This window comes from Macrosteles quadrilineatus, unplaced genomic scaffold (assembly GCF_028750875.1).
Source record: "Macrosteles quadrilineatus isolate MER2022 unplaced genomic scaffold, UCM_ALF_1.0 Scaffold_1__1_contigs__length_201487025, whole genome shotgun sequence".
Taxonomy (NCBI): Eukaryota; Metazoa; Arthropoda; class Insecta; order Hemiptera; family Cicadellidae; genus Macrosteles; species Macrosteles quadrilineatus.
This window is the reverse complement of record NW_026542594.1, coordinates 15,677,704-15,690,885: the sequence shown is the minus strand read 5'-3', so window position 1 is coordinate 15,690,885 and position 13,182 is coordinate 15,677,704. Positions and strand designations below refer to the sequence as shown.

The window sequence follows — 13,182 nt, the reverse complement described above, 5'->3', positions numbered from 1 at the left end:
ACCTTTAGAAAGGTTTTTAATAACTTGAACAATACTACATTGAATTATAATGGATTTGTTTACAAACACAACAAAACAATAAAGAATTGAAGACACATGTTTTTTACCACATAGGTTATGGCAATGACCGTATTTGACCTTAAAAATGAACGTAAATAAAAAATAATGCTACTACTGTACTGTCGGCCTTCCGGCGGCCTGCCGGCGGCCCCATACATGTAACGATCGGCCTGAAGGCGGGGGTTGGCCGGACGACGACTAATGGGAATCCCATCAGTCGTCGTCCGGCCAATTTGGTCGTCCGGCGGCCGGACGACGACCCCATACACGTAACGATCGGCCGGCTGGCGTGGACTGTTCAGGCCGGGCCGGCCGGCTGATCGTTACGTGTATGGGGGGCCTTATGCAAACAAAAAACTCAGTGATCATATTAGGCCTACCTAAACCGGTGATTGTTGTCTCAATTTAATTTAATAAAATATATTAAAATGCATGTCTTCTTGAAGTAGCCTATCTTATTTTCCTTATACGATAACCAAATCTATGTAACCTTAATCAATAGCAATGCAGTTATCTTATTGTATAAAGATTTAAATAAAAAAATAACATGCTTCTTTATTTATAGGGATAGCGATAAGCACACATAAGTTATATGTGTTATTATTAAATTAATTTTTAACAGGTATCGGTATCAAATGTGGAATCGAGAATCGAAACCAAAGTTGTAAAATCAGAATCGACCAATTCAGACATTGGCCCATCACTATATTTAGTATATTGAAGCATTATTATGCGCCTAATGGTTATGGAGAAAATTCAAAAAGTTTTAAATTTTAAATCCCTATGTTATTCTTATGGAGAATAAATAACAGTTTTGTAGTTTGCTTGTTTATAAACATATTTTGATCAAATTAAAAAAATGCATTATTTCATACTAAACTACATACTGTAGGTGAGCAAATTTTCTTACAAAAACGCCGTGTACTATCGGTTCAATATCAAAATACTAAGTAACGATATTATTTCGGACCAAGTAGGTTCGATTCAATTGATTAATGGTTGAATGAATATAATGAACACCATATTACCGCAACGATACCTGGTGCTGCCATTGGTGTTCGTGGTGAAGTGGACAGAGTACTCGGCTGATGTCCAATAGGTAACCAGATCGAATTCCACTGCTGACACTAACTTATTGTCAAAGATTTTGCTTAGAATGTGATAACTTCTTAACTGTACATTTTTTTCAATTAATTACCTTTTTGGTTTTTCTTGCCTTGAAGTTCTTGTTGGTTTTTGATACCTGATGCGCATTTCGCCACAGGTTGTGGCATCTTCAGAGTTCACTATCCTACACTTACATTCTAATATATACACAGTTTATATACACAAGAGTCACTGTACCGGTTCACATGGTAGCGTTTACACTCGCGGCGCGGCGGGCGTGTGTTGCGAGCGCGGGGTGTTTACTTGTGCCGGGATCGTTGTTAGACTGACAGAAAGAGTGCCTGGTGGATGGACGGGTTGGGGTGTGGAATTCCCAGAATTGTTGTATCTGCGACGTTGTCTAGTTTCTGCGGGGTTGTCAAATCGGTTGGTTTCTATTTCGTACATGGTCTTAAAGATGATGGAGTTATTGAAGTCCTCTTTTATGTTAAGTAGGCTGTCAGGTCCAGATTCGGTAACTTGTTTATAGATTTGGTAGCTTTCCTGTATTTTGGCTGTGGTTTTTGACTGGGTTCTGTTCAGGATAGCAAGGGAATCGGGGAATGTTATTGAATGAGTATGGTTTTGTTTGAGGTGTTTTACTACTATTGAGGTTGGATTTTTGTAGTGACTAGTGTTGTGTTCTTTGAAGCGTTGGGAAAATGATCTATTCGTGTAGCCAATATATTGTTTGTTACATGGTGGATTGCAGGTTATTTTGTATACTCCTCTGTCTTTTTCTATTGGTCGGGCTTCTTTGTCGTATAGTGGTATAGGACAGTTTTTGACTTGGTACGCAGGTGGGTAGCCAGATTTCTTGAAAACTTTGCCAATTTTCTCTGATATTCTGCCAGTGTATTTGATTGATATATATTTTGGGTTTGGTTCGGGATTTTGGGCAGTAGTCTCGTTTTCAGGACCGTGTTTTATTTTCCTTTTCATTTTGTTTATAATGGGGTCAATTATGGTGGGGTTGTATCCATTGTTTTTTGCTATTGTCTTTATTATATTAATTATATAAATCTCTTTCTAAACCACATTAACAAAATCCACAACAACATCACATTCAAAATGGAAACAGAAGAAAACCACCGTATAAATTTCCTCGATTTAACCATCACAAAAAACAGCACAGGAAAAGTAGCTATTGGAATATATAGGAAACCCACCCAAACGGACCTCATAATACCTTCCGACTCCAACCATCCATACAATCAAAAAATGGCTGCCTTCCGTTCATTAGTCTATAGGCTATTAAATTACAACCTTAACGACCTGGAATATGCAAAAGAAATTAATATAATAAAGACAATAGCAAAAAACAATGGATACAACCCCACCATAATTGACCCCATTATAAACAAAATGAAAAGGAAAATAAAACACGGTCCTGAAAACAAGACTACTGCCCAAAATCCCGAACCAAACCCAAAATATATATCAATCAAATACACTGGCAGAATATCAGAGAAAATTGGCAAAGTTTTCAAGAAATCTGGCTACACACCTGCGTACCAAGTCAAAAACTGTCCTATACCACTATACGACAAAGAAGCCCGACCAATAGAAAAAGACAGAGGAGTATACAAAATAACCTGCAATCCACCATGTAACAAACAATATATTGGCTACACGAATAGATCATTTTCCCAACGCTTCAAAGAACACAACACTAGTCACTACAAAAATCCAACCTCAATAGTAGCAAAACACCTCAAACAAAACCATACTCATTCAATAACATTCCCCGATTCCCTTACTATCCTGAACAGAACCCAGTCAAAAACCACAGCCAAAATACAGGAAAGCTACCAAATCTATAAACAAGTTACCGAATCTGGACCTGACAGCCTACTTAACATAAAAGAGGACTTCAATAACTCCATCATCTTTAAGACCATGTACGAAATAGAAACCAACCGATTTGGCAACCCCGCAGAAACTAGACAACGTCGCAGATACAACAATTCTGGGAATTCCACACCCCAACCCGTCCATCCACCAGGCACTCTTTCTGTCAGTCTAACAACGATCCCGGCACAAGTAAACACCCCGCGCTCGCAACACACGCCCGCCGCGCCGCGAGTGTAAACGCTACCATGTGAACCGGTACAGTGACTCTTGTGTATATAAACTGTGTATATATTAGAATGTAAGTGTAGGATAGTGAACTCTGAAGATGCCACAACCTGTGGCGAAATGCGCATCAGGTATCAAAAACCAACAAGAACTTCAAGGCAAGAAAAACCAAAAAGGTAATTAATTGATTAAAACTGTTCTTGTAACTGGGTTATATCATAAAAAAAGTACATTTTTTGTTAGAATTTGAGGCATTTATAATTTTATTAAGGTCAAAAATGGAAACAACCAAACCATAACCACCCCCCCATAAGCCACTGTTCCCATAGTCTGATAATGCTAGTTTAAAAACTTGTTAGAACAAACGTAGGTTTACTCATTTGGACAAAATATCATCAAAATCATTATATTGCTTGAGTTTTTACTGACATATATAGGTCTATATATGAATTTGAATAGAGGTTTTTTTACCCATGGGGACTTCAAAACGAAAAATTAAATTCAGCCCGGGGTCCAGGTCTTACCATGAGACCTATGGTAATACCTTATTCCCTATATGGGAAAATTGCTAAAACCTAGAAAGACAGTAATCTGCTTTACATTATTTGATGATAGACTGGCTATATACTAAATGCGTCAAAAAACTTACCCATAATTTCCCCAAGTCTTCTAGTTTACTACGGTGTCTTAAAGAGTTTGGTATCACTTGGGGGTGGCCTTCTCTCAAAACCTAAAAAAATTTTAAAGTACATAAAATATTTTGCTACAAATAATTCAGGCCAGTATTACATACAAACTATTAATTTAATCCCTTTATGGTTGTGCTTGGGCTTTTGAATATTTTATTTTTGTACCGAAATTAATCAGGTATTGCTTCAAGTGTGGTAATAGGCAATAAAAAAATTACAAAAAAATATTTGCCCAGTTTTTAAGAGGTTTTAGATGTTAAAAAAAGCAAAACTTTGGACCGGAATTAATAGATCGTTGTTAGCCTACGTATTTTGTAAATCTGTTAAACGTTTCTTACGCTAGAAGACATGCTAAAAGTCATAAGCATACGGTAATAAAAATTTCATATTGTAAAAAATAAATTGATTTGTGTTTTGAAAAACATTTTTATTTGAGCTATTTGTAATGGCAATATTTAGAAAAAATATAAACTCTCCAATCTCTTTCAAACGATTTCTGTAAACTAAGAACCAACGTCGAAATTTGGTTATGGACAATTGGGCGGGCCTGTGTACTGATAGGAGGTGGAACACGGGCCTAATGGCGGTACTGTCCAGCGATGGCAGTGCAATACTGGTGAATCGAAACCGAAATCGACATATTGGGAAAGCGATTTTAGCAGCATCCGTGAACATCTGTTACAATCACAACGACATCTTACAACAACATTTAATATAAGTGACAGCTAGAAAAAAGGATCATTGTTTCAAATCGCTGTTCGTTATTTTATTGATGACATATTCTCTAAACAGATGATTAGTAATAAATTAAATGACGTACTAAACATTGGGAAAAAACTTCAACAAGAATTGCACAAAATTGGGTTTTTGAACGTCAGTTATTTTATTTCCCAAGTATTGAGGCTATATTTTAATGGCTAAACACACTCTTGCCGACCCCGTGATTGTGAATACAATTTAATTGTTATCATTATGAATGGTACTCTAGTTTTCTCGGAGTAGGCCGCATAGTTAGAATTTTGGCGTCACAGAAACAATGACAGACAGAGAGAGATTGAGAACAGACTTGTTTCGGTTTTCTTAGGGTGTAAAACGTAAAAATAACCAAAAACGTTATGATTCCAAGCAATTTCAGTCACAACTGTAATTTTATTTATATAGATTTATTAATAAAATTTCATGATGGGTAGCCTCTGGACCATACGGTAACAATAATAATGGTTTAATTTACCTCTGTCAATATGGTCCTTGCGTTGTTTGTCACTACTGAAGTTTTGTGCTCGTGGAGCACATCTTCAGGTGAAGATCACGAAAGTTAAAACATTTTCTTCATGTGAAGGTCGTCAATTTTAAAAAAAACACCAAAAACATATAACACACGAACGGTACGAAAAAACATTTACAAACTTGGCCAATACATTAAAGCGTTACACACGAGGTCCGGCGCCGACTCGTAACGCTTTAATGTATTGGCCAAGTTTGTAAATATTTTTTCGTACTGTTCGTGTGTTATATGTTTTCGGTGTTTTTTCAAAAATTGACGACCTTCACATGAAGAAAATGTTTTAACTTTTGTGATCCTTCACCTGAAGATGTGCTCCACGAGCACGAAACTGCAGTAGTGACAAACTACGCAAGGACCATATTGACAGAGGTAAATTAAGCCATTATTATAATAAAAATTATTTATTTTAGTGCTAATTGCTATTAACAAGGCGAGGCTATGCTAATTATTATTAAGTTGGTAATTGGCCATTCTTTTAATCACTATTTTATGTTACAAACAAGATGAAAATGAATCGCACCCCCAACGGCCCAGCTCGGGTAGACAAGCGACTAGCGACTCAAGACATTTCAGAATTCAGATAACACAGACAATAGCAGCAGCTGCGTGGTTTGGCTTGGTGGGGATAGGAAGGGGAACAGGCGGCGAAGGGGAGAGCGCTGCAAGTACTAATGCTGCGATCTAGGCGGAATAATTAGGCATGATTCGCCCTAGCACAACGTTAATACCTTACTTCTCTACATAACAACCTTTCATGAAAGGCTTTAATAATATCAAATTTAGAAACAAAATCATAAAAATCAAAATGAATCATTTTTTTGTATTATTATAATTTAGTAAATTGATATTGTAAATAGGTTGCAATAAGCATTAGACCTACCTTGTGTAAAACATGGCAGAATTTCCAAGCAACTATGGGATTTTCTTGTAACGGCAATCGTAAAACGCAGGTCCAAAATGTTTCTGCGCATTTTTCATGAAAAGTACCCAAAATGGCACATGAGTGTTTGTTAAAGAAGATATTTCCTGACGGTTAAATAAAGGCACTACAAAAGCACAAAATTAATTTTTCAGCTTTTGAAATATATAACACAGTAAAATTATGATACAACTAACAGTAATAATTAGTATCCCTCAAAACAAACAAAAAATTCTTCGAGATTTACTTCTAGCAACTATCAGAGAAAACTCAGACCAAGTTATATATTTAAAATTGATTCAACTTTTGGAAGTAAATATAAAATGTTTAGTTGATAATTCAGACTACAACAAAATAACAGCAGCTGCTCTTTATTTATACAACCAAGTATATAATTCTACTAAATAGGGACAAAAGATTAACTTGCTAGGCTAAAAGAAGAAAATAATACTGTATAAGTAATCGAGCCCAGACGTCAAATGAGCAATTGAATAAAAAGTTTGTAGTTAATCCCTCTAAAAAGTAATGTAGATTCTCTTCCTGAAGATCAACGAGACTACTATACAAGTAATTTAGTCGGCACTCTAAAAAAAAGAAAGTAAAACCAAATGCAATCTCTCTATAGACGAAGTAGGTGCTATAAAATCTTTGATGATTCAATCATGATTCTACCAGCAGATAAAGGTAGGGCAACAGTATTAATGGATAAAACTGACTACAATAGCAAAATGAAGGAACTCCTTGAAGGAGGATAATACACCCCTATTCCTAAAGATCCAACCAACAATATTATGAGTAAAGTTAAGGCTGTATTAAAAGACCAAAATTCATACCTTTTGAGCAACACTATTAGAAGGCTGTCTCCGCAATTTTCAAAACCTCCCCATATTTATAGTGTGCCAAAACTGCACAAACATGGAATTCCTCTAAGACCAATAGTAAGTTCTATCAACTCACCAACTTATGAGCTGTCTAAGTTTCTGCTACCTAAACTAAAACCACTTTTTGGCTTAGAAAACTCATTCATAAACAACTCTACAGACTTCATAGAGAAGATTAAAGGAATAAATGTAAGTACAAGAGACATAATGGTTAGTTATGAAGTTTCCAGCTTATTCACAAACATACCAGTAGATGAGCTGCTAAAAATAGTTTGAACAAAGTTGAAGAAAGACGATAGTCTACAAGAGCAAACTGGTCTTCCTGTGTCCTCAATTATGGAAATGTTGGGGGTGTGCGTAAATCACAGTTATTTCCAATTCAACTCTCAGTTTTATCTTCAAAAATCAGGTTTACCAATGGGTAAGTCCTATACTGAGTAATATTTACATGGATAGTTTTGAAAGTGTCGCCCTTAGGACATGGGAAAGGGAACCAAAAATATGGCTTAGATATCTGGACGATATATTTTGTTTATGAAGCCAGATACCAATCTCGACGATTTCTTACACCATATCAACAATTTATGCCCAACTATTAAATTTACAGCAGAAATAGAAATAAACGATCAACTACCATTTCTTGATGTGTTAGTTGAAAAGAAAGAAAATGGCTTTAGGACTTCAGTCTATAGGAAAACTACCAATATGGGACAGTATTTCAATTTTCATTCTAGTAACCCAAATAACGTAAAGATGGGGATAGCCCAAGGCTTATTTTACAGAGCATTTAAAGTATCATCAGACGAAGAAGCAAGAAATAAAGAGATAGAGAAATAATCAAAGAAGAATTAGAAAGAAATAATTATCCGTTAGATTTGATAATTAGGGCCTTAAATAAAACATAACAAAATCTGTTAAATAGAAATAACTTAAGTAGAAATTAAGAAAGACCTAATTGTACCATATCTATACCGTATGTCAACGGTAAGTCTGAACAAATAAGAAGAATGAACAAAAAGTTTAACATAAGAACAGTATTCTCTTCTGGACCTACATTGAGAAGTTTTCTGACCAGAGTGAAGTCCAAGAACAAAGATCAAGACACAAAAAATATAGTTTATCAAATACCCTGTGAATGTGGAAGAAGTTATTACCGACAAACATCAAGACCTGTGGATAAGAGACTAAAAGAACACCAGAAGAGCATTAGAATTATTCCAAACTTACCAACTTACAGATACTTGCTGAAGAACATAGAATACATTGGACTGAATTGACTATGATCTACCAGGAAGCAGACTGGAAACTAAGAAATCTTAAAGAAGCTGCTTGCATGGCGGTTGATAAAAGATGCATATCCCTAGTGCTACAATCAGCCCCATGTTTATACCTTTGATTTGACAAGAGGTTGAGAACAAAATTAAAATTGGAAAAACAATAATAAATTAACTGTGACATCTACATAATATATACATAGAGAAAAATGTTTTTTCCTGCTAACTTCATTTTAAAATAATTCAAACATATCCTATACTCTAATACGAGCAATGTTTGCTTGTATGCTTGCTTGCTTGCTTGCTTGCACAAAGATCTCGAAAACGGCTCCGACGATTTTCTTCAAATGTTGTAAATAGTTCATTTCTGGCCTAAAAACGAGTTTCATGCAGTTAGAACTGCCAACAAAAATCTAACTACGTAGAAAAATGAAACTGAAAATCACATTTTTTTAACATTAATCTTATGGGTTGCTAACCATGTTGGCTGAATTAAATAACAAGGAAAAAGTAAACAAAAGACTTGAAGTTGTAGCGTGTGTTCATAATAAGCCAACTACCCACAGTATACTAGCAAATTACAAATACAGTACAAAAGGAAAAACATCACTTGTTAATATTGAGCAAAGATTATACTTAAGATTACTCGATACATTGTAGTCAAGAGTAGCAGTGCGAAGTCTAGGATCTGTTTATGACGAATACATTAAGGTATCTGCAATCCTAAAATGCTATGGCAAGGCAAGGAAACAGGTTCGTGACGTAGGAAGTAGTGAAGGAAGTAGTAAAGGCAATCATAAAATGCTATGGGAATAGAGGGAAACAGGTCCGTGACGTAGGAAGTGATGAAGGAAGTAGTAAATGCGAGCAGTCCGGAGTGTGGGGACTGTTTATGACGATAAGATTAGGGTAGCTGCAATCCTAAAATGCTATGGGAAAGGGAGGGAAACAGGCCCGTGACGTAGGAAGTGGTGAAGGAAGTAGTCAAACCGAGCTGTCCGGAGTGTGGGAACTGTTTATGACGATAAGATAAGGGTATGGGCAATCCTAAAATGCTATGGGAAGGGAGGGAAACAGGTCCGTGACGTAGGAAGTGGTGAAGGAAGTAGTCAAGGCGAGCTGTCCGGAGTGTGGGAACTGTTTATGACGATTAGATAGGGTATGGGCTATCCTAAAATGCTATGGGAAGGGAGGGAAACAGGTCCGCGATGTAGGAAGTGGTGAAGGAAGTAGTCAAGGCGAGCTGTCCGGAGTGTGGGAACTGTTAATAACGATTAGATTAAGGTATCTACAATCCTAAAGTGCTATGGGAATGGAGGGAAACAGGTCCATGACGTAGGAAATGGTGTAGGACGTTGTAAAGGCGAGCCGTGTGGAGTTTGGGAACAGATTTATGTATCTCCGATACTAAGACTGCTTTCAGAGTGAACTAATGATTCCCCAGGTACTGTTAATTTATATTATAAATCATAGTTTATTTACTTGATATGTTGTTACCAGAGGCTGAAGATGGGTTTTGATGTAAACTCAAAATATACCTCCACATTTTTTTTGTAAATTGTGATTAATTTATTTTAGTGATGAGTAGCCAACAAACCAAGAATAGCAAATATACATAAATAAAAATTTGAACGAATAGTGTTTTTGGCCTCCAGGGACATCAAAATGAAAAGTAAATCAGTCCCGGGCTCATGTTTTACCATAGACCTACGATAATAGCTACTTCCCTATATAGGGAAATTCGCTAAAAAACACTATACAGGCTGAGTTTTAAATGAGTTCCCCCCCTACTTTTTTCTACATTTCTTAAGATATCAACTCCGGACCACATCAGATCATTGTAGAGTAGTAAGTACTTCATTTTGACTGGGTATACGTTTTTGGCCGCCATCTTGGATCCGCCATATTGGATACAAAGTTTTTTTTTCAAATGTAAAGGTAGTATTGTGACCCATTATTTCAAATTAGAATTTTACGCTGATTACAATGCCGCAATTAGTTTTTAAAAATCTTGATCCGTTCTAAAGTTATGAGGACTTTTTATAACTTTATTTTTAGCCCTTTTTAACATTGTGCATTTACAAACTAAGGCCATAATCTCAAAAAAATATTAGATAAAGATAAGTATACACCACCATTCATTGTCGACCTATTTTCACTTGGTTGTGACGGATGTAATTTTTTCGGCCGCCATCTTGGATCCGCCATTTTGAAATGTGACAAATTAATTTAAATATGAAGGTGGTGTTGTGACCCATCATTTTGAGTTACTTTTTTATGCTGAACTCAATGCCGCAATCCGTTTTTCATTTGCATCTTTGGTTTTTGAAATATTGAATTTTTAAATAAGAGAATTTTAATATTTCATCAAGAAAGCTTGATAACCAAAAACGGTTCGCGGCATTGAGTTCAGTATAAAAAAGTAGTTCAAAATGATGGGTCACAACACCACCTTCATATTTAAATTAATTGATCACATTTGAAAATGGTGGATCCAAGATGGTGGCCAAAAAAAATACATTCGTCATAACCAAGTGAAAATAGGTCGACAATGAATGGTGGCGTATACTTATCTTTATCTAGCACTATTTTGAGATTAAGGTCTTAGTTTGTAAATGCACAATGTTAAAATGGGCTAAAAATAAAGTTATAAAAAGTCCTCATAACTTTAGAACGGATCAAGATTTTTAAAAACTAATTGCGGCATTGTAATCAGCGTAAAATTCTAATTTGAAATAATGGGTCACAATACTACCTTTACATTTGAAAAAAAAAACTTTGTATCCAATATGGCGGATCCAAGATGGCGGCCAAAAATGTATACCCAGTCAAAATGAAGTACTTACTACTCTACAATGATCTGATGTGGTCCGGAGTTGATATCTTAAGAAATGTAGAAAAAAGTAGGGGGGGAACTCATTTAAAACTCACCCTGTATAAAATGTTTTAGAATTTGATTACGGGAAAATGGGATAAGGTCTATCGTAAAACAAAAATAAACTGTCAAAATATTGGAAAAAAAGAATCCTTTACTTTTCAGACACCTCATGATTGGACCAAAAAAGTCCAAATCATGAGAAATGAATACAAAAATTTGATGAATACTTTTTAAACCATATGTCATGTGAGCAAAGTTTGTAAACTACAGAAAGATATTCACTAGCAACATGTTTGTCTATGGAGCTACAAACAAAGCAATATGACTGCATAAGTTATAGACAGGTACTCTCCCGAATCATCCACAGTTTTAACCAAAGAGCGATACGAACCCAAATTAGCAAATTAAATGTTCTTCCTTGGTTACGGTACCTATATAATGTGATCAGCAACTTAATATTCATAGTTGTCAATACAATCAATAATAATCTGAATGAGTTATAAACAATGTAAAACACATTCATGGCAAGTTGTGAACTGAATAGTAATAAAAGGATACTGCGGATGTGTTTCTCTTTGACAGGAGACTCATGTTGGTTGATGGCTTTTCCAATGCTGGCAGACTGAAAGCAAAAAAATTTACAAAATTGTTGCTAAAACATTTTGGTTTTATAACCAAGATCCATTATTATTGTTGATTAGGAAATCAACAAACAAAATAAGTATCCCATCTGTTGATCTGTCACACTATGGCTACCTTGACCACATGGATAATTCATCGATTAAATTATACCAACCAACTGTTATCAAGTTTTTCTCTTATCCACATCTTAACACATCTCACATCTTATCTTTTTTTATCTTATAAACACATAAGGCCTAATTACATTTTCGGCTCTATAAATTAAAAGGGCTCTATATGCTTTTTAAGTTTTATGCTTAATAAATTATTGTGTCAAATGTTTCATTTAAAAAAATAGATTTATAGAAGTAGCTTATTTAAAAACGTTTCTTCCTAATTAAATAAACCTTCATTGCTAATTGTTCATTAAAAAAACCACAAGCCTGGAATCTCTTAAATGTCATCCAATATGTAACAAAATTAAACTACACATAGTTCAACTAACTTAACAAAGTAAAGTTGTTAATTAACTTTGTATAATTTATCAGAATCTGTGCTATGTTGTCTAATAAATATAAATATTGTCTAATAAATATAAAGATCCAACTTTGATGACAATTGATACAAACATGTAAACCAACGTTCATTTTTTGAACAAGTAAAGTTTGCAACCGCAGCTTAATCAGACTTGGGAATGGGGTTTTAGGGGGTTATGAGGGTAGAAATTGGGTTTTTCAAATTTGAGCCTTAAAACATATTTTTTTTTTAATTTCTTTCTGAACCATTTTTAAAGCTTAAAAAAATTATATAGTAGATTTATATAAAGCGTTGCAAATATATTAGTTACGGAAAAAAATTAAAAAATACTGTAAATTTAAAATTTCAATTTTTTATTTGTTTCATACTAAGCTGTTGACATTTTAATAAAAACAGCTTTATTACCTTTCCTACAGCAGCAAACCTAAGTACTTGTTAAATCTAAGGCCCCCCCATACACGTAATGATCGGTCAGCCGGCGAGAGCCAGAAGGCCAAACTGATCAGTTAAAACGAGGTCCCCATACGTGCAACGATTCGCCTGCCAGGCGGGACTGAATCTTCTCCGCCTAGCAGCAAGTGTGCGTGCAGTACAGTCAGTTTGCATTTTGCGGCTGCTGTGAACAGTTCTGTAGTGTGACATGTCGTTTCAAATGGAGGAGGTGATGGTGTATGCTGCGATTTTAGCAGCACTGCAAAAAATGAAAAAGAGGAAGAGAGTGACTTAACAGAACAGCACCAACCAAATAAATTTGACATGTATTCTAGTGAAAATCTTTTGAGGCAAATATTATTGTCGCTTAGGTTTGCTGCG

At 35.3% G+C, this 13,182-nt stretch overlaps 1 protein-coding gene across 6 annotated transcripts in view; it reads right to left on the bottom strand.

Moving 5' to 3' along the window:
* Positions 1-13,182, bottom strand: part of LOC129004303 (huntingtin-interacting protein 1) — a 166,743-nt gene that overhangs the window by 136,146 nt on the left and 17,415 nt on the right. For all 6 annotated transcript variants that reach the window (XM_054432837.1, XM_054432845.1, XM_054432854.1 and 3 more), the window contains exons 2-4: positions 11,770-11,833; positions 6,140-6,258; positions 3,935-4,015 (exon numbers count right to left, since the gene is read on the bottom strand). In XM_054432837.1, the coding sequence (XP_054288812.1) occupies positions 3,935-4,015; positions 6,140-6,258; positions 11,770-11,833 (264 nt within the window). The remainder of the gene's footprint in view (positions 1-3,934; positions 4,016-6,139; positions 6,259-11,769; positions 11,834-13,182) is intronic.